The sequence below is a fragment of the Pteronotus mesoamericanus genome, unplaced genomic scaffold, assembly GCF_021234165.1.
Source record: "Pteronotus mesoamericanus isolate MK-2021 breed Mesoamerican mustached bat unplaced genomic scaffold, CSHL_Meso_final contig_182, whole genome shotgun sequence".
NCBI classification, from domain to species: Eukaryota; Metazoa; Chordata; class Mammalia; order Chiroptera; family Mormoopidae; genus Pteronotus; species Pteronotus mesoamericanus.
The window spans coordinates 20,574,406-20,593,749 of NW_026555078.1; the positions used below are offsets into that span (position 1 = coordinate 20,574,406).

The 19,344-nt window shown below is 40.3% G+C and overlaps 1 protein-coding gene across 4 annotated transcripts in view; it reads right to left on the reverse strand.

The window, feature by feature from the left end:
• PCNX1 (pecanex 1) overlaps positions 1 to 18,278 on the reverse strand; it is a 132,963-nt gene extending 114,685 nt beyond the window's left edge. For all 4 annotated transcript variants that reach the window (XM_054567339.1, XM_054567337.1, XM_054567336.1 and 1 more), the window contains exon 1: positions 18,104 to 18,278. In XM_054567339.1, coding sequence (XP_054423314.1) covers positions 18,104 to 18,256 — 153 coding nt within the window. In that variant the 5' untranslated portion in view covers positions 18,257 to 18,278. The remainder of the gene's footprint in view (positions 1 to 18,103) is intronic.
• Positions 18,279 to 19,344: the final 1,066 nt, after the last annotated feature.

Below are 19,344 nucleotides of genomic sequence, written 5' to 3' on the forward strand. Positions count from 1 at the left end.
TAAAAAACAATTCAGTAAATTCATAAAAATAATTCATCTAAATAGTAAATATGAGGACCAGAAGCTATCTCATAAAGTCCAACTTAAATAACCTGACTTATTTCTTTATTCCATTTTTTTCCGATATAGTCTATTGAAACAGTTTTAAGAATTCATTAACAAGATCTATCAACGTTACTTTGCAATTCTTAAGAAGAGCAGCCAGGTTCTTTTAACTATACCTCACAAAATAACCAGTTCATGATATAGTCAATGGGATTACTTTATAGGTCAATACATCTAAAACAATGGGATTCCTCTTGCACTTATTAATTATGCTGCTATTGATATAATATACTATACAAGCACAAAATGGCTCAAATTTCATGCTTAAAAATCAAAATAATTCAATTCAGTAACAAAAGTATAAAGCCAAAGGAAAAGTTAAACTATAAGGATCAAATAAGAATATTTTGAAATAAAATAATCATACACACAAAAAATTAGGTTTTCAAAAGTTATTCAATTGTAGTCTTTTATATTTCACTAAAGTTCACAGGAAAAATTACAAGCTGAGATCCTAACACAAGAATGTAAATCAGTAAAATTTATCAATTTAAAGCATATTTACTCTCTTAAGAGTATTAATAGAACCCATATATCATTTTGTCCTGAGTTCACTCAATTTGCTTAAAACAGAGTGACGGTATTGCATGCTTATACAATCCATTTCTACCTTTAAAAGTAAATGCTAAAATTAGATAATGTATCACACACAAGAGTTAAGGTAAGGTAAATATGAAAGAGTTAAGGTGAGGTAAAGAATGAAGGAGGGTATATAACATATCTTACTACCACCATGTCCTCATTTTCCTAAAGGCAACTTTGACACAATGTGTAAGAGCTTTGTTCATTCAACATATAATTACTGAACACCTATTGAATCCCAGATACTTTTCTGAGGAAGGGTAATACTGCAATAAACAAAAGGCTTTCCCTCCTTGATCTTTGTAAAAATGACTAACTTAGTGTTTTACTAAGCAGTGGGTGCTTTAAATGGGTATCTTAGAACAGTCTCCTGAAGAAGTATTATTATCATCTCCATTTTAAAGATAAGAAAATTGAGACTATGAAGTCATTTGCTGGCAGCTGGTAAGTGATAGAAGCAGCACTTCTATCCAGTCTGACTCCAATGATTAAGAACCTAAGTTTTAACCACTGCACTAGACAGTCTCCCTCCAAGGCAGTGTTTTTCAACTTTTTCTCATTATTGCCCTCCCAAGGTGCCTTTTTAGACAGACATTGTTTTCCCTAATCATTCCCCGAGAAAGAACAGAGAGAGAGAGAAAGGGGTGGGGGGGAAGGGGGGGAGAGAGAGGGAGAGGAGGGAGAGAGAGAGAGAGAGAGTGTGTGTGTGTGTGTGTGTGTCTGTCTGTCTCTCTCTCTCTGCCCCTGGTTCCCAGCAAAGAGCTCCTAAAACCCTTGGAATTTCCTAAGTGATAAGAGCAATAGGAGCATCTTTTGCTCTAATACTTGGTCTTTGACTCTGGCTCCTGACACATAAATTTCCTAGGAGATAGGAATGTCTCTTGTTCCAAGTAAGTGACTCTGGGTGGGCTCCTGGAAGGGGGCTGGTCACCAGAAGGACCAAAAAATATCAGAAGCTTGGAAATCTCAGCCTCACTCCTCATTCTCCAGAGAGCAGAGAGGGGCTGGAAATGGAGTTAATAATTGGTCATGCCTACGTGATGAAGACTCCATAAAATCCCAACAGCAGGGGCTTGGAGAGCTTCCAGGCTGGTGAATTCCTACAGGTGCCGGAAAGCCGGCACCCCAGGCTGGAAATGAAAATTCTGCACCCCTCCCCGCTTCCGATACTCCTTGCCCTATGCGGCCTTTCCAGCTGGATATTCCTCTGTATCCTTTACCGTATCCTTTTATAATAAACTGGTACACAGTAAGTAAACTGTTTTCCTGAATTCTGTGAGCTGTTCTAGGAAATTAAACAAACGTGAGGATGGGGTCATGGAAACGTCCGATTTATAACCAATTGGTCAGAAGCACAGGTAGACAACCTGGACTTAGGACAGGCATGTGAATGGGGTCCGGAGGACAGTCTCGTGGGACCGAGCCCTTACGCTATGTCCAGGTAGAAGGTGTCAGAAATGAATCAAATTGTAGGATACCCAGCTGGTGTCTCAGAAAATCACTGTGGCGGGGCGGGGGGCGGGGAGGGGAGCAACCACACACCCAGTGTCAAAAGTGTTATATGTGTGGTAGCAGTGTGAGTAAAAGAAATCACACAGAAGTGTCGGTTTCAAAACACTCTTCCCCTAATTAGATTTTACCACCACAGATACAGTGTATTTCTGTATGTACTGTATGTGTATCTGTACTTTGTACATTAAGAGATGTTTTCATCACACTCCCAAGAACTAATTTTCACCCTCCTGAGGGTGACATCATACTCACATGACAATGCATGTTCTGGAGCGAAGTTTCTCAGCCTCAGCATTGTTGACATTTTGAGTCAGATAAACCTATGTGGTAGGGGGCCGTCCTATGCAGTATAGGATGTTTATGCTGAAATATGGACAGTACCCACCTGAAACCAACAGCGCCGCTGTGCCAAAGTTAAAATTTGCCAAAAGAAGTTTCCAGCTCTTAAAACAAGCAGATAAGTAGCAGCAACTACTTCACTTGCTGCTATTTACATATCTGTAAGGACTACAGTTCCAGGTTTTGTTCACTAAAAACTGGGATGGACAGAATATAAGGCAACAACAAATGCTGCCATCTCTGTAGCTGGACCAAAAGAGCATGTGCAACAGCAGTGGCAAATGCAAGGAAATAGTATTTTATATAAGTACAGCAGGAAAAGAACCCCACATTAGAACAGTAAGTGAAAGGATATTAAACTTTAATAAAATCCATTTATAATACATGCCATAGAAGGGGCTAGTAACTAACCCCTCCCTCTAAAATGATGAGTGAGACAAACTGTCCCACATTAAGCCTATGTGAGGATCATAATGAAATCCCTGGGAGAACACTGTGTTTTGTAATGGGCTCCCACTGTGTTCATATAATATGCCAGTCAAAAAGGGGAACCAGCCCTGATGAAGGGGGCTGGTGGGGTGTCACTGGTTTAATTCCTGGGCTCAATTCCCAGCCAGGCACATGCCCGGATTACAGCCCGACCCCAGTTGGGGGCGTGCGGGAATAGCAATGTTTCTCTCAAACATCAATGTTTCTCTCTCCCCCTCTTTCTCCCTCCTTTCCCCTCTCTCTGAAAATGAATGCAGTCTTTTTTTAAAAGAAGGATGGGGGCAAAATTAAGGATATAATCAGATGGTGATGGAAAGGGCAGCTCTGAGAATGCTAGATACAGAACACATATGGAAAAGATGAGGAGACACTTAGTTCAGCTCAACTCAATCACAGCTAGGCTTTCAGGAGATTAATCAGAAAAGCATCTCTTAACACTGTGTACAGGAGGGTAGGGGGACAGTGACTGGTGGTGGTCCTGAGGGCAAAGGGAAGAAATGGCAGAGGCAACCTGCAGAACCCTGAGGCAGCAATTTAACTTAGAGGAACCTTTGTTTCTTCATCTGTAAAATGGGGATAATAGCACCTACCTTCATTTCATAGGGTTATGATAAGGATAATAAAGTCAGAGAACTTTAAAGTAGATGGTGCATGGCCATATACAGCACAGCAACTATGTGATGGTTTAATAAATTTTAAGCAATGTAGTAACAAAACTAAGATAAGTAAACAAAAAGACCTCTGAGTAGAAATGGTTCAGAGGAACCAGAGATGAGCTACAAAGAGATGAGGTAGGTTAAGACTTGTGAGACCTCAGAATACATAAAGGTAAATACTAGACTGATAATGAATGATAAGTCACTGAAAATCATATAAATAATTCTATAACATGATTAAAAAAACAAAGGGTATGCTTAACAGTAAAACACTCAAATTCCCATAAAGGAAGGAATACAGCAAGGCTGTACTTTCAGCATTTTCAGCAAAAATGTATTTTCAGCATTATCTAATACAGATGGAAAAAGTACTATGCAAAATAATTATACAAGAGAGAAAAGTGGAAATATTGGAAAGACATTAAAGTTTTTACTTACAAATATAACTGCATACCTGAAAACCCTTTTAAAATAAAAATACTAGAAAGTGTAAGCTAATTCGATAAAGTGCCTGGTTGCAAAATTAATAAATTAAAATCAATAGTTTTGGACTGCATCCTGGAACAGAAAAGGGACATAAGTAAAAACTAAAGAAATCTGAATAAGGTGTGTGCTATAAGTTAATAATGATGTGTCAATATTGGCTCATTGGCTGTACAAATGTACCACAGCAACCTGAAACATCAACAATAGGGGAAACTGGGTGCAGCATATATGGGAGTTCTCTGTACTATCAACTTTTCTATGTGTCTAGAACTATTCTAAAATAAGTTTACTTTTAAAAAATCAATAGTTTTCTTACTTATAATCAATAACCCATGAGAAACATAGTGATAGAAACGATTCCACCCTGGCCAAGTAGCTCGGTTGGTTGGAGCACTGTCCCAATATGCCAGGGTTGTGGGTTTGATCCCAGGTTGGGGGCACATAGAAGAAGCAACCAATGAACGCATGGATGGGTGGAACATTAAATTGATCTGTCTCTCTCTCTCTAATCAATACAAAGAAATTATTAAAAAAAGAAATGCTTCCATTTACCCTCATGTTAGAAATTACAATCCTACTATCTGAAAATAATGATCCTAAGGGAAAATGTGCAAGGTAAACAGAAAGAAAATTTTTAAAAAATAAAATCTACTAAGGGAGATAAAAGAAATGAAGAGATCACCTCAACTCAATATATAAAGATGTCAAACTTCCCCCCCCCAACAAAGTAATCTACAAATTCAACCTCTTTCAATCAAAAATTCAATGAACTCCCTAGGAGACTTAAGAAAATAGAGGAATATACAAGAATAGAAAAAAAAGAAACGAAGAAAGAAAGAAGAAAACAAAACAATGACAAGGAAGAATAACAAAGACTACCACTATGAAAAATATATATATAAATATATTAAACTAGGGTTACTAAAAATATATGGTATTCATGTAAGGACAGACAAATTGATAAGACAGAAAACACAAATACCCCAGTAGGAACTCCTATTTAAAAAATGACACTTAAACCACTGAGAAAAAGATGGGATTCTTTAATAAGTTGATTAGGACAACTGCCTATCCAAAAAAAAAAATTTTTTTAACTAGGTGCTCACATATTGCTTATTGCAAAATAAATTCCAAATGGGCTAAACTATAAAACTGTTAGATATTTGCATATGCATTTCAAAGGACTAATCTCCTTAATATATAAAAGGTCTTGGATTATCAATAAGAAATAACCAAGCAGACAATAGACTTAAAAATGCATAAAGCACATGAACTGGTTCCCCCACATAGAAAAATACCCTGAGCTTATGAAAAGCTGCTCAACCCCTCTCAAAATAGGAGATGCAAATTAAAACCACTCTAAAATACTATTTCTTGCCAATGAAAACAGCAAAACTATATGAGGCTGTGACACACAAAAGCACAAACTCTCACACATGGCTCGCAAGCATGCAAAGTGAGTGATTCAACCCCTCTGGCAGGCAATTTGGCAGTACCTTTCAAAATTTCAAAAGCATTTACCCTTTAACCATGCAATCTCATTTCTAAGAATTTATCTTAATGCTATATACTCACACATGTGAAATGACATTTGCAAAAATTACAGTATGGTTTGTGTTAGCAAGAAACTACAAATTAAATGCCTATCAGCAGAAAACATGCTAAATAATACATCCAGACAATGGAATACTATGCAACTTTGATATTTTTTATCAAAAAAAAAAAAATGGAACCACCCTGACCAGGGTGGCTAAGTTGATTAGCCATCATCTTGCAAACCAAAAGATTGCCTAGCTTCCCAGTTGGAGCACACACCTGGGTTGCGGGTTTAGACCCTGGTGAGGGCTTATGCAAGAAGCAACCACCCTGGTGAGGGCTTATGCAAGAAGCAACCAATCAATGTTTATCTCTCACATAGATGTTTCTCTCCCTCTCTCCCTCCAATCCCCTCTCTCTAAAAAAAGTAAATAAATAAAATCTTAAAAAAAAAAAAAAGCTGAACCCAACAAAAGAAAAATCCTGGACCAGACAGCTTCACTGGTGAATTCTACCAAACATTTAAGTGAGGAGTAATACCATTCTCAAACTCTTAAATTCTCAAACACTGATAGCAGAGCAAACCACTACACCCAAGAACATATATTCTTTTAATAAACTATCTTTTCTCGAGAACAAAGCTTCATTTGCCTGGTGGGAAGATTATTGGGAATGCTCTTCTGGGACTAATAACAAACTTCATGAAAGTCCTCTGCATAAATTCGTCTACAAAATAACTCAATGTTCCTTCCAATTCCTGAGTACTTCATGATACATAAGGCATTAGTCATATTCTACCTTGCAATGTGGTTATTTGTCTCATTACCTCCAATTTATAAATTAGGAAAAAGCAACATTATACAGAAAGCTAAGACACTGGTGTCCATTCTGTATGAATGAGGTCTAAACTCTTTTTCATCTTTAGCTCTGACTGGTGTGGCTCAGTGGATTGAATACCAGCCTGCAAATCAAATGGTTACCAGTTCAATTCCCAGTCAGGACACATGCCTGGGTTGCAGGCCAAGTCCCCAGTTGGGGACTTGCAAGAGACAACCACACATCGATGTTTCTCTCCCTCCCTTCCCCTCTCTCTAAAAATAAATAAAATCTTTTTTTTAAGAAGTCTTTTTTCATCTTTAGAATTATTTCATTTAATATAATTCTTCATATGTAAAATATATGAATTTTAAAGTAGCCTAACATATGTTAATGGTCAATGCATGACTTTAAAATCGGAATACTCTCCTCTTTTGTCCATCTAAAATGTTATCTATCACAAACATAAAACCTTTTACTAATTTTTCTTATAACATAATTTGATAAATTGTTATAAATTATAAAATTCTTTAAAGAATAACATCTCAGCATAGAAAGAAAAAGTGTAAGAAAATCCTCTTAAAAATGATGATACTAAATGCAGGATTTTATCCTGGATTGGTTCCTGAAAGAGAAAAGGAACATTAGTGGAAAAAATGGTGAAATCCAAATAAAGTCTATAGTTTGCTAATAATACAATGTTAATTTCTTTATTTTGATAAATGCACCTGGTTATGTAAGATTTTACTATTACAGGAAGCCAGGCAAAGGGTATTAGAGAACATATTCTTTGCAACTTTTCTGTAAATCTAAAATTACTTCAAAATATAAAGTCTTAAAGATGTTAACTGTGGTAGATGAATCTGTTTAGTTAATGTCTCGACAACATTCAGGGAGTGAGGAGGGAGAGTAAAAGTAAACACCTAGATCCGTGATTCAAGCTTCTCAAATTTGTGACTAATCTTCCTGCCTATTCTTAGGGCAGTTGGCACTCAGGGTTCTATGTGGTTTGTACAAAGCAGTACAGAATAGGGCTTTTTTTTTTTCCCCGTAAAACCTCAAAAGGAAATGGCTTGCTTTTCCCTAGGTTTTCTTTTCCTTCTTATCATAACACAAAGCAGCAGAGACTAGCACCAACAGTGCAAGTTATAGAAGATGCAACCCCTCAAGATTCTAAAGATAAAGGGAGAGAATGCAAGTCTGAATGGTTTTTACAATTCTACCAAAGAAAGCATTTAACCAGCTTCTTGGGGGACAGGCAAAGGAACCAGAGGAATCAAAATATTAACCACTTATTTCACTGGGATTTGGTAAAATTCATCTACATGCTAAAGAAGTCAACAGTAGTAAAATCTACCGAATGTTCGTTGTAATCTGCCCTTTTTCACACTATTCTATGCTATTTCAGTGTTACTATTCCTGGGTGTCCTAGGTACAAAATAACTCTCTGTCTTCCCTAGCTGCACACAGAGACAGGAAAACCAACTGATTTAACTCAGATTAAATAACAGAAAGACGCAGCCAATCTCCCAACGAAACATTTCTGCTCATTTATCAGCTGTCTGCTGTGAAAATTATCTGAGTACAGAATATAGGAAAAATCAGATAAAAGTTATGCAACATAGGCTAGTGCAACAACATCCTTAATTCGGACTAAGAAAAGTTTGAATTAGAAAGTACATTAATGGTACACTTTATCTGCTTATTATCAAAAACAGACTGTTACTGAAATAATTTTATTCAACGTTCCACTGAATAAGAAATTTACAACACTAACACCTGTTTTGGAAAGTGTTGAGCAAAGGTGGGAAGACAAGTACTCTTAATACTGTTAATGAAAATTTAAGTCAGCAATACCTTTCAGGAGGGCGATTTGGCATTCTCATCCATTTCCTTTTTTTTTTTTTTTTTTAGACTTTATTTATTTATTTTTAGAGAGAGGGATGGGAGGGAGAGAGAGGAAGGAAAACATCCATGTGTGGGGGAAACATGGATTGGTTGCCTCTCACACGCCTCCAACTGGGGAAATGCCCCACAACCCAGGCATGTGCCCAGATGAGGAATTGAACCAGTGATTTTTTTGGTTCACAGGTCACTGCTCAATCCACTGAGCTACACCAGCCAGGGAACAACATTTTTCTTCTCTTCAAAATACTCTCTTATCTTGGCTTCTGTAACCAGTCCCTTTCTTTCATTTTCCTCTTGCTTGTCTTCTTTGCGGAACCATTTTCTTTTTAATGAATTATACTTTTCCCCAGATCTCATCGACTCTGTAACTTGGATTATCCTCTATAATGCTGATAACTTCCAAGTAAATTTCACCCCAAATTTCTCTCCTTCACATTTCCTTTAACACCCTGAACTCATGCTCTCTACCCTCAAAGGCACCCTCAAAATTGCCCAGCAACCTCCCATCTCTTGCTAGTCAGTTCACTTTCCACTCTCCAAAAATAAGAATCACATCTCACCTATTGGAGATCTACCATGAACCTTGAATATCCTCCCCACTTCCCCCTTCACTCGCAACAAAACTCACTCACTCTACGCTTCAAGATCACATAAATCATAAAAGACCTACCTCAACTTTTACCACCAAATGCTTCTTCCATCAGCATTCATCCTTATCAATCCTTCCTTCCTCCCTCCAGAGAATGGGCCCTTACTCCCTGTGTTTCCTGGGCCACAAAACTATTTTGCCTTTGCAGGAGGAACCTCATATTACCAATTGCTCATTCTCTCATTCATAATCTTTCTCATCATAAAGATTCCCTCAATGTTTGTAAATTGAATGATTATTTATCAAAAGAAAATATGCAAACCCTTTAATCTAGGAAGTTTACTTCTAGGAATTTCTACAAAAGACTAGTATAAGATTTAACTTCCAAGAATATTCACCCAAGTGTTTTCTAAATAGCTAAAAACTAAAATCTTCACAACCAATGACCAAATGATTAGATACATCCATACTGTGGTATACCAGGAAGCTACTGAAACTGCACTTTTTTCCCCCACATGGAAATATTAACAATCTATAGTCAAGTGAAATAGGTGGCTTCAAAACAGCACAAATTTTATGAGCACATTTTTGTAAGGAAAAACTGTATTTTTATTTAGAAGCTCCAAATACATTTTAATTAGTACAATGTTCAACAGACTCAGTGAATGGGACTGCAGGTGGTTTTTCTTTTCTTCTTTTTACTGATCTATAATTTCTGATTTAGCATACATATATTTGAACAAAAAGGTTGTAGTGTGTTGAAAATACAGAAAAATTTAAATACTGAGTAAATAAAAGTACATTAGTCTACAAAAAATTAAATGTAAGGATCAAGTATGCAATTATCATTAATTTATTTTCAATTAAAACATGGTCTTATCTGGGAAAACATTTTTTTATATTCAGTTTAGTTTTCCAATTTCTTTGGGTTCTGATCAAACCTACCCTCATATTTAGGTAACACCTTTTAAAGAACAGCAAAAACTGAAAAGAAGCCCTCATCTATGGGAGAATGGATAAAGATCAACACTATAGTATATTCACACAAAGGAATACTGCTTAGTGATAAAAAGGAACATGCAACTGATGCACACAACATGCATCCATCTTAAAAACAGTATGCTGAGTGAGAAAAACTTACAGGGAGTATATGCTACATGATTCCATTTATACGAAGTTCTAGAACAGGATGAACTGATCAATGATGAAAAAAACCAGGCCAAGGGGGAGGGGACTGATTGGGAAAGACAAACAGAAACTTTCCGGGTGATGCTAATGTCCTTAAACATGACGGGTTTGTACTACACAGGTGTATTCATTTATCAAAACTCAAAGCTCATCCAATGCTTCTCTTAGGACTTGTGCCTTTTAAAAGGCTATCTAATGATATGCATGCTGAAAGCACTTAGGGATGATCTGAACTGAGGTCTGTAATTTACTTCACATGCAGCCCTGTAAAGAAAAGAAAAGGTTTTGACAAATAGAGGGACACATCGATAAAGACATGTAATAAACAAAAATTGCAGAATCCAGGGAGCGGGTACAATTCTTTAATCTTTTCTATATGTCTAAAAATTCTCATAGTAAAATGTAGGAAAAGCATTATTTAACTTTCAGTTAAGTGAGCTAGAGAAAGCAAACTACCTAGTTAAATCTGTATATTCAAAAGCTGGAAAAGAAACAGAAACGTTCCTAGTTTTTCAACTGCCAAATAATTTTACAACTTGGTGTAATTTCTGAAATAACAGAAAACATCTTTAAAAAAAGACGCTAAAACATTTTGTAAATTCACAGATTTTTCTACAAGCTAACAAATATGGCTGCTTTCTTGGAAATTTCATTTGTAAACCATCTTTGGACAATGTATCTTTAATTTTTATAGGTGACATAACAGAGAGATAAGAGCTACATCTGTGCCATAGCCAATTATAGAAATAATTACATTCATCTCAATACTAAATATTGAAATACTGGTAAGAAAAGGCACAGAATATAGGTCAAAACAGACCACTACTCATTAAACTTTTCCTAAAGGACATAGAAAATACTCTAATACTAAATAATCATGTTTTTAATGACTGATTTATAATACAGTAACTTTCCTTACTCAATTAAAACTTTTCAGGAAATATGAAAATTTCAGTTTTAGCCATCATAACTTAATCTTGTCTACACTGGTCTTTAAAATATTTTTAAATCTTTGGAAAAGAAAGTGACTTGAGAGTCTCAGAGAAATCCTCACTAATAAAAGACCTATCATTCTATAGATGATAAAGATCGGCCATAAAAGATAGTAAGATAACCAAGAAGAAAAAATTGAAAACTGCATAAAACTTACATGAGTAATTCAGTTTCTGAATACATTCTCTCCAAAGATTTGTATCATGTATGTTACTATGTATCTCATATGTATACAGGTACGCATGTATGTGTAACTGCACAAAGGACAAAGGGGTGTATCTAAAAAGGCCTATATGCTGCACTTTGACTTAAGGGTTTTTCGAGAGTCATTCTGTATTTGATTTTTTTAAATAATTCTATATTTGATTTATGTCTTGCACACTGATATTTAACCTAACCCCCAGGTAAGATAGGACTCTACGAGCTAATACAGGCTATCACAGTACTCCTTTTACCCCCACCTATTCTATGTATCAGTTAAGTTGATAAATCTAAAGAAGATTCACATATATAATACAACATCCAACACATATTTATTCAGAAAGTAATACAAGATGAGCTCTAGAGTAGACACTGGATGTGCACTGTCCCATAAACCATACACGGCCCCGCACTCAAGGAACTTACAGGGCGGTGGGGGAAGGGAATGTTAGAGAGAGCAAAGAAGTAAACAAAGATGTAAATATGACTGTGATAAGCACTGTGGAAGGAAGTTAGAGGATGGAATGATGGGGAAGAGAGAAACTGTTTATGGTCGTTGGGTCAGGCCTCTCTGAGAAGATGTCATTTAAATCCAGCCCTAAAGACCAAGCAGCAGCCAGCCCCGCAAAGAGCAAAACGGGAAAGTATCCCTTCCAAAGACAGCACATGTGAAGGTTGGTCAGGAGGACCAAGCTCAGTGGCCTGAAGTAGCAGAGAGGGGCCCGTGTGACTACAGCACAGGGAGAAAACTGCACCAACTGCAGACAAAGGCAGAATTGGCTTTGGCAGGGCCCTAGTAAAGATGCTACGTTTTGTTCCAAATGCAAAAGATTCTAAAACATCTGTGAATGATATTAGAGGGGCGCAGAAGGTGACATACACTGATGTCTGCTACTTTGTGGAGCAATAGTTGTAAAATGGCAAGAATAAAAGCTAAGAGAGCAATGCAGACAAAAAGTTAGTGCGGTTGAGAGAATGGAAGGAGGTCTGAGGTGTCTGACAGCAGAACTGATAAGATTTGCTCATAAAACAAGCAAGGTGGCCTGAGCAACCAGATACAAGATGGTACCATAAACACGATGGCAGCAAAGCCAGAGAAAGAAAACAAGTTTTTATGGTGGTACATTTAGTGGGGAATCGAGAATGGCTTTAGACATGATATCTCTGAGATGCCTGCAAGACAATCAAGAGAAGACGATGAGTAGGCTGCTGGATTAAAGTCAGGGGTTGGAAATTATGGACATATTGATCAAGTTCTTTAAACTGACCTGGATGTTTATAAAATACAAATTAATGGGCAACATTCCACATCTTCTCCATCAGAATGGACATGCACAAGTGCACATTTTAAACATGTTCAAGTGATTCTGATGTCAACTGGAGTCTGAGATACACTAAAGAGATTTTAGTGTTATAGTTCATCACCTGGGGTATAACTCTTCATAGAAGGAAACAATATGTTAGGCAATATGTTAAGATAACCATTTTATTTACTATCTCATCTCCTGAAGTCATAGAACATTATAGAGGAAACAGTTGTAATAAGCCATTCTTCAAATGACTTTCACTGAAGGCGACTCTGAAGGTGAACAATTTCTTCTGTCCCATAAGTACTTTCTTACACAATGCCCATGTAATTTCTCAGAATTGAGTAAATCAAGGTTCAGAAAGGTGGAGAGTCTTGCCCAAAGGACACACGTTCAGTAAGAGAGCCAAGACATACAAATCAAGATAACACCAATTCCAGTCGGCTTTCCAGCGCACAAAAATGCCACGACGCTCACACCCGAAAAGCTCACCATCTGCGACATGTCATGTACAAAATTAATCATAACAAGATAAAATGGGGTTAATGCCTTAAGGGAAACAGAAAAGGTAATGAAAGAAAGAAGAAAAAAAGGTCTTGACTTTCACAACTTAAAAGTATTATTACTGCAGAAACTAAATTCTACCTTTAAAGTATCCACAAAAGCTACAAATAGCAAGTGTTTGAATCCTGTACAAAAAGTCCTAAGACCTTGTTATGCTAAGTGAGATAAGTCAGGCAGAGAAATACAAGCAGTGTATGATATCGCTTAATATGTGGAATCTAAAATAGTCAAACCCATTTTTTTAGAAAAGGGTACAAACTTGCAACCAGTAGTAAATACAACATGGAGAACTAGTGTATGTATGTATACAATATTGTACTATTGTTACGTAATATAAATCTCACTACAACAGCAATCATATTACAATATATAAATGTGTTAAAATAACAAGCTGGGCCCTGCCCAGTGTGGTTCAGTTGGGTGGAGCATCATCCTCTAAACTGACAGGTCAGGGGTTCAGTCTCCGGTCAGGGCAGGTAGAAGAGGCAACTGATCGATATTTCTCTCCTTCTCTTTCTCCCTCCATTCCCCTTCTGTCTATAATAAATAAGCATGTCCTCAGGTGAGGATAAAAAAAAAAAAGTTGTACACCTTTAATTTATACAATAATTTGTCAAATTTACTCAATAAAGAAAAAACTTTTAACTAAAAAAAAAAAACAAAAACAGAAAAGCATTAACTACACTTAGCAAAACAGATATTAAAAGCAAAAAAGTCCTAACAATCTTTCTAACTCAGTGTACTACCTCTTCAGACTCTGAATCAAAAAACAGGCTGCCCGAGCAAGGGCTTTGAAAGTTCTATGTAAATTGAATCCCAACTCGTATCTGCCTAAGGCCACAGAACAAGCCACTGATGGCTAAACCTTAGGTATCTTCATCAGTAAAATGAGGACAGACGGTTTGGTGGAGAGCAGGACCAATAACATGGCATTGGTCTGATTAAGATAGCATAAAGTATATAAAATAAAGTGGAGTCATTTATATCAACTAAAATGCTGTCAGCAAGCCATGACACTTTGGTTCAAGAGGAAAATTACCTAAGTCAGAGCAAGCGCATCTGGCAAGAAGACTTATCTGCCTACGTGGTCAGAGTAGCCGTCTGCAGAGCGAGACCACCCATAGACAGGCTCCTGGGGAAATTCCACACTTGCCAGCAGGGGTGGCAAGCAGAACAGTCATGTGCCACCCACAGGCTCCTGGTCAAATTCCCCACTTGGCATCAGGGATGCCAAAACATTTATCAGAAAGACCCAGAAGGGTGGATTTCACCACTTTCAAGGTGTAAGGCAGGTTCCAAACCACTGCTGAGACAGCTGAGCTCCACACACCAGAGCGCTGCTCCACGCCATGCTGATCTCCCTTGGCATCAGCCACCAGATGGTTGGACTGAGGACTTTGCCTGTTCTGCTGGCTCCAGAGGTTATTCTTTGCAAGATGCTAACAACTCCCCTGCCCACCATGTTGTCTCTCTGACTGGCAGACTGAGGCTCTGAAACTCAGGTTCATTATTTCTCATTGATTGCTGCGTATGTTATAATCCTCTTAGATTGTCAGGGTGTGAGTAGGACACTACTGTATGTTGATGTTCTACTTTGAGTGAGCCTGCAGTCAATAAAAGCTGAGTAAAGAGCATAGTTGCCGTCTGTGACTCGTCTATTCCTTGGTGCTGGGCTGCTCAGCAGGCAGCTAGCCGAGGAGTTGCCCAGATGACTTATGGGAAAGACTATATCATGAACATACACTTGTGCCAGCTTGGGATAAAGAACATAATAAATAGTTATCATCACCTAAAATTAGTACTGGAAGAGTAAAGAATAATAATCTATGAGATTTTAACATGAAATGATGGATTTTGCTTCAAGTATATACTTCAAACTATCTACCTCAATACTGAAATACTACTATGCTTCCTAAAATGTGTACAAATCCTCTTTGCTGGCTTCCCCTAGACTAAGATCATCCTCTGTTTGTAGGCTCAGGATCACAATATTTCTAATGCTTATAACTGTTCATTGTCCCCAAGCTAGGCTTTAGGTTCTTTGATGGCAAAGCTATGTCTTGTTCATTTCTAATCATTTATTTAATATTTGAGTAGTTACTCTGTGCTTGGCACTAACATTGGTCCTGACAATAAAGCACTGAACTTTCAGAAGATTTGTTTGCGTTGGTTCATGGCCTTTTACTGCCTGTCGCTGAATTTGGTACAATCAGCTTCTCCAAATGATGTAAGTTTTAAAGGTCTATTTTCACCGAAAGTTGTAAGTGCATTTTTTTAACACATTAGTGTCTGCCCTCTTAGAGATCATAGCCTAATGAGATAAGAGACATTAATAAGTATATACCCATTAGTGATAAGTGCTATCAAATAAAGAAGGGTGGGGGCTAGGAAGTACTGTAGGGGCTGGGAAGCTAGTATTTTACACAGGTCATTAGGGAAAGCCTCACATATAACTGAAAGCTGAAATAAGTGGAGCATGTCACACTGATACCTGAAGGAAAGGAGTCATCCAGAGACAGAGGGCAAAGAGCATCTGTAAAGACCATGAGGCAGGAACACGGTTGTGTGGAATAAATGATAAGAAGGCAAATGTACATGGGGGGCAGGCAGGGATGACAGACACATGGGCAGAAAAGGTCTGTGACCTGACCTACGTTTTAAAGAATCACTCAGGCTTCTGTATGGAGGACAGAGAATAACAAATGGAAGCAATGAGCCTGATTAGAACACTAAAATTACCTAGAAGAGACAACAGAGGCTTGAATCCAGGGAGCAATGATGATGGTTTGTTGGATTACAGTTAGGTTTTGAAGACAGAATCCACAAGATCTTTTGATAAACTAGGTGTGAAGACAGAAAAAGAATCAAGGAGAGCTTTCAGAAGATTTCATAAGAGTAGAGTTGCTATTAACTGAGACAAGAAAGTCAGAGGCACAGCTTTCCTTCCCCAGAACCCAGCAAACTGCCTTGTACACAGTAGACACTCAAATATTACTTGCGAATTAAATTTAACTGAATAAACTCCCCCAAATGAAGCATTAAACTCAATGTATTGCTTTCTATTTGCTCTAAATTTTTTTTAGCAATGTTTGTTAAATACACAAAGACTTAGCCACCAGTACAGTTCACGTGCTAACAGGGAAACCTTACCCGGGGACACAGCTCCTAATCCTTACATCTCAAAGACCTGCTTCAGTTTTAAATGTACAATCCTCCTGGCTGTAACCGAAATCTGCTATGAAAGAAAGCTCTGTGACAGCCTGAGGATTCTTACACCCAAAGTAATTAACCTGTACGTTAATGATGTCATATTCCTGGAAGGTACAGAAGTGCAAAGAGAACTCCCTAGGCCAGAATTAAATTAAAATTATAATACTTTGTGATAAATTTTCAGAATGGGACAAGACTGTGCAAGTCCCCTAAAAAAATAAGCCATCAGTCATCAGCATTTTTTAAATGGTCTCTTCGCCTTAAGCAATTAAGTCCCTTCAAAACAATTTCAATGAAAAATTAAAATCTGCTCAAGAAAAGTGAGATTTTGCACATCTTCCCCCCAGCAAGCACTTTTCCTGCCAATTAGTAAAAATGAGCTTCACTTAGGGAAAAGTTGGGTATCGTGACCTTTAGCACTTCTTAGTCATAGTGTCAGATTTTCTAAACCAGCACCCTCGCTTAAACTCCATGAAGAACCACGAAGTTAGCAGAAATATATTCAAAGCAACTCTTCTAAAATGAAGTTACCATCTTTTTCTCCCTTACCGTTATGTAAAAAATGTTAACTCAAGTTTAAGTATCATCCCTCTGCCACATTTTCCCTAATGCCCCGCCCTAACCTTAAGTGTTAAAAAAAAAAAAATACGCTTACAACTTTCAGTGAAAACACAGCTTAATAACCTAGTATCATTCGGAGAAGCTGATCATACCAAGCTCAGCAACAGGCAGTACTTGCCTTCTGCCAATCAGTAAAAGGCCTTGAACCAACCCAAACATATCCGCCGAAATGCCAGCCAGATTCCCCGCATCGCCCCCGCGCCCTGCCCCCAAAGCTGGCCAGGAAACAACACAACGGCCACTGACCACGGAACCGAATCCGAAAGAGCCCATGGTAAGCGAAAAAACAATGATTTTTGAGGCAAGGTTGAGGCAGGTTTTCAACCACAACCTCTTAGCGAGTGAGAGCCTGGCGACCCACACTACGTTCCCCACTGAGCGGCGCACAGTCCTCCCAGCTCCGAGGGCTGCGCGCGCGCGGATCAGGGCGAGGTGGAGCGAGGGCTCTCCCAGGAAAGGAGTGGAGGGAGTGCCCCGGGGTGCCCGAGGAACGGAGTGCGAACGGACGCGCGTGCCGAGGAGGAATGCGCCGTCCCCTCCGGCGAGGCAGGCTCAGCGCCTAGCATAGAACTCTGAGAGCGGGGAGCCCCACTCGGGCTTTGCCCACCCGGGCAGAAAGGCTGGAGAAGCGAGGGGTGCGGGATACCCCCCACTCCACCCTCCCAGGAACGGGCTTAGGAAGCCGCCAGTTCCCAGTACACCGGTCGGGCGAAAGGGGGCGGAAGGGGGGGCTGCCGCTGTTTCATTTCTGGTGTCATCCCCGAGGTAGAGGAAACCCTAAAGAGACGGGAGCTGGCAGTGTGGGTGGGGGAGGGGAGCATGACAGCGAGTGGGGCTGCGGGCTCCGAAGGACGGAGGGTGGGGTGCAGCCCCGGGAAGGGAAGGAGGGCGCAACCCCGGCCCGGGACCAGGGAGGCGCGACTGCCCGGCGGATTCTGGAAAGCCGGCGCTCCCAGGCCAGAAAGGGGAAGGAGCCACCTCCTCCCCGCCCCCACACTCACCATGTAGAGGGTGAAGGGCAGGCCGAGCAGAAAGAGCCACAGGTAGAGGTGCAGCGCGTTCACGAAGGTGGCCTGGTGCGGGTCGTAGTACCAGCCCCCGCTGAGCGCGGCCCACACCCCCTGCCGGAGGATCTGCAGCGTCTGCGACCCCATCCCTCCCCGGCGCCGCCGCCGCCGTCGCCGCCGCCGCCGCCGCCCCCGCCCCGGCCCCAGCTCTGCCTCGGTCACCGGAGCCTGCGGCTGCCCCGTCTATCCTCCTCCGGAGCTCCGGGACAGCGGGCCGGCGCCTCGGCGGTCGCTAGGGCTGCTGCAGCGGGAGGAGGAGGCAGCCAGCGAGGAGGAGGAGGCGGCGAGCGGCGGGGCGGAGGAGAGCGAAGAGGAGGAGACCGACCTCCGGAGCGTCGCCGCCATCTTGTGCCCTGACACCCACAGCCAGAGCCAGGCCCCGCCACGCGCGGCCCGCCGGTGTCGCCACCGCCGCCACCACGACCCCCCGCCGGCCGCCAGCCCCGGGCCCGGCGCAGAAGAAGGCCCTGCGCCCGGGAGGGACGGGCAGCAAGCCGCGCCCCCTTCAGCTCCTCCTCTCTTCTCCCCCCGCCCCCCGGGCCGGCTCCGCGCGGGTGCGCGCAGCGCCTCTGGCACCGCGGGCGCCTCCTGCCGACGCCGCGGGAAGCGTGAGCCGACGCCTCCCCGGCGGGCGCCGGGACGGGGCGCAGAGGTTTTCGGAAACCCCATTCATCTCCCGGCAGCAAATCTAGCAAGTTCATTGGTCAGTCCCTGAATCTAACTTTCACTCTCCGAAACCATGTCTTCAGAACCTTGTCAGCACCCTGGCTGACGTTTTATGAAATTTAATAAAGGCCTAGGAACAATGAAGCTAGTACTGAGATAGTCACTGAAAGCCTGGAAGAAGTAGGTACAGCGGATGACACTCGAAAGATCACAAACGCACCAAATTTGAGCAAGAATTGTATAGGCCCGTGGAGTGGACTGGGAGCCCTGGGGCGAGAAAGACAGCCTTGGTCAGTATTGGGAGGCCTTAACCACTTCCAAAGACAGATAAATTAATAGAGGTTACAAGAGATGTTAAAGTGTGGAGCAAACAGGTTTATCATTGTGCGCGGTGATTTTATTTTTTAACGTGCTGTAACTTGTAACCATTGTTATTAATGGACCAATCCAAACAGCGATGAAACATTAACTGTTATTGCACTTCAAGTCACAATAGAGTCTTGTATTTC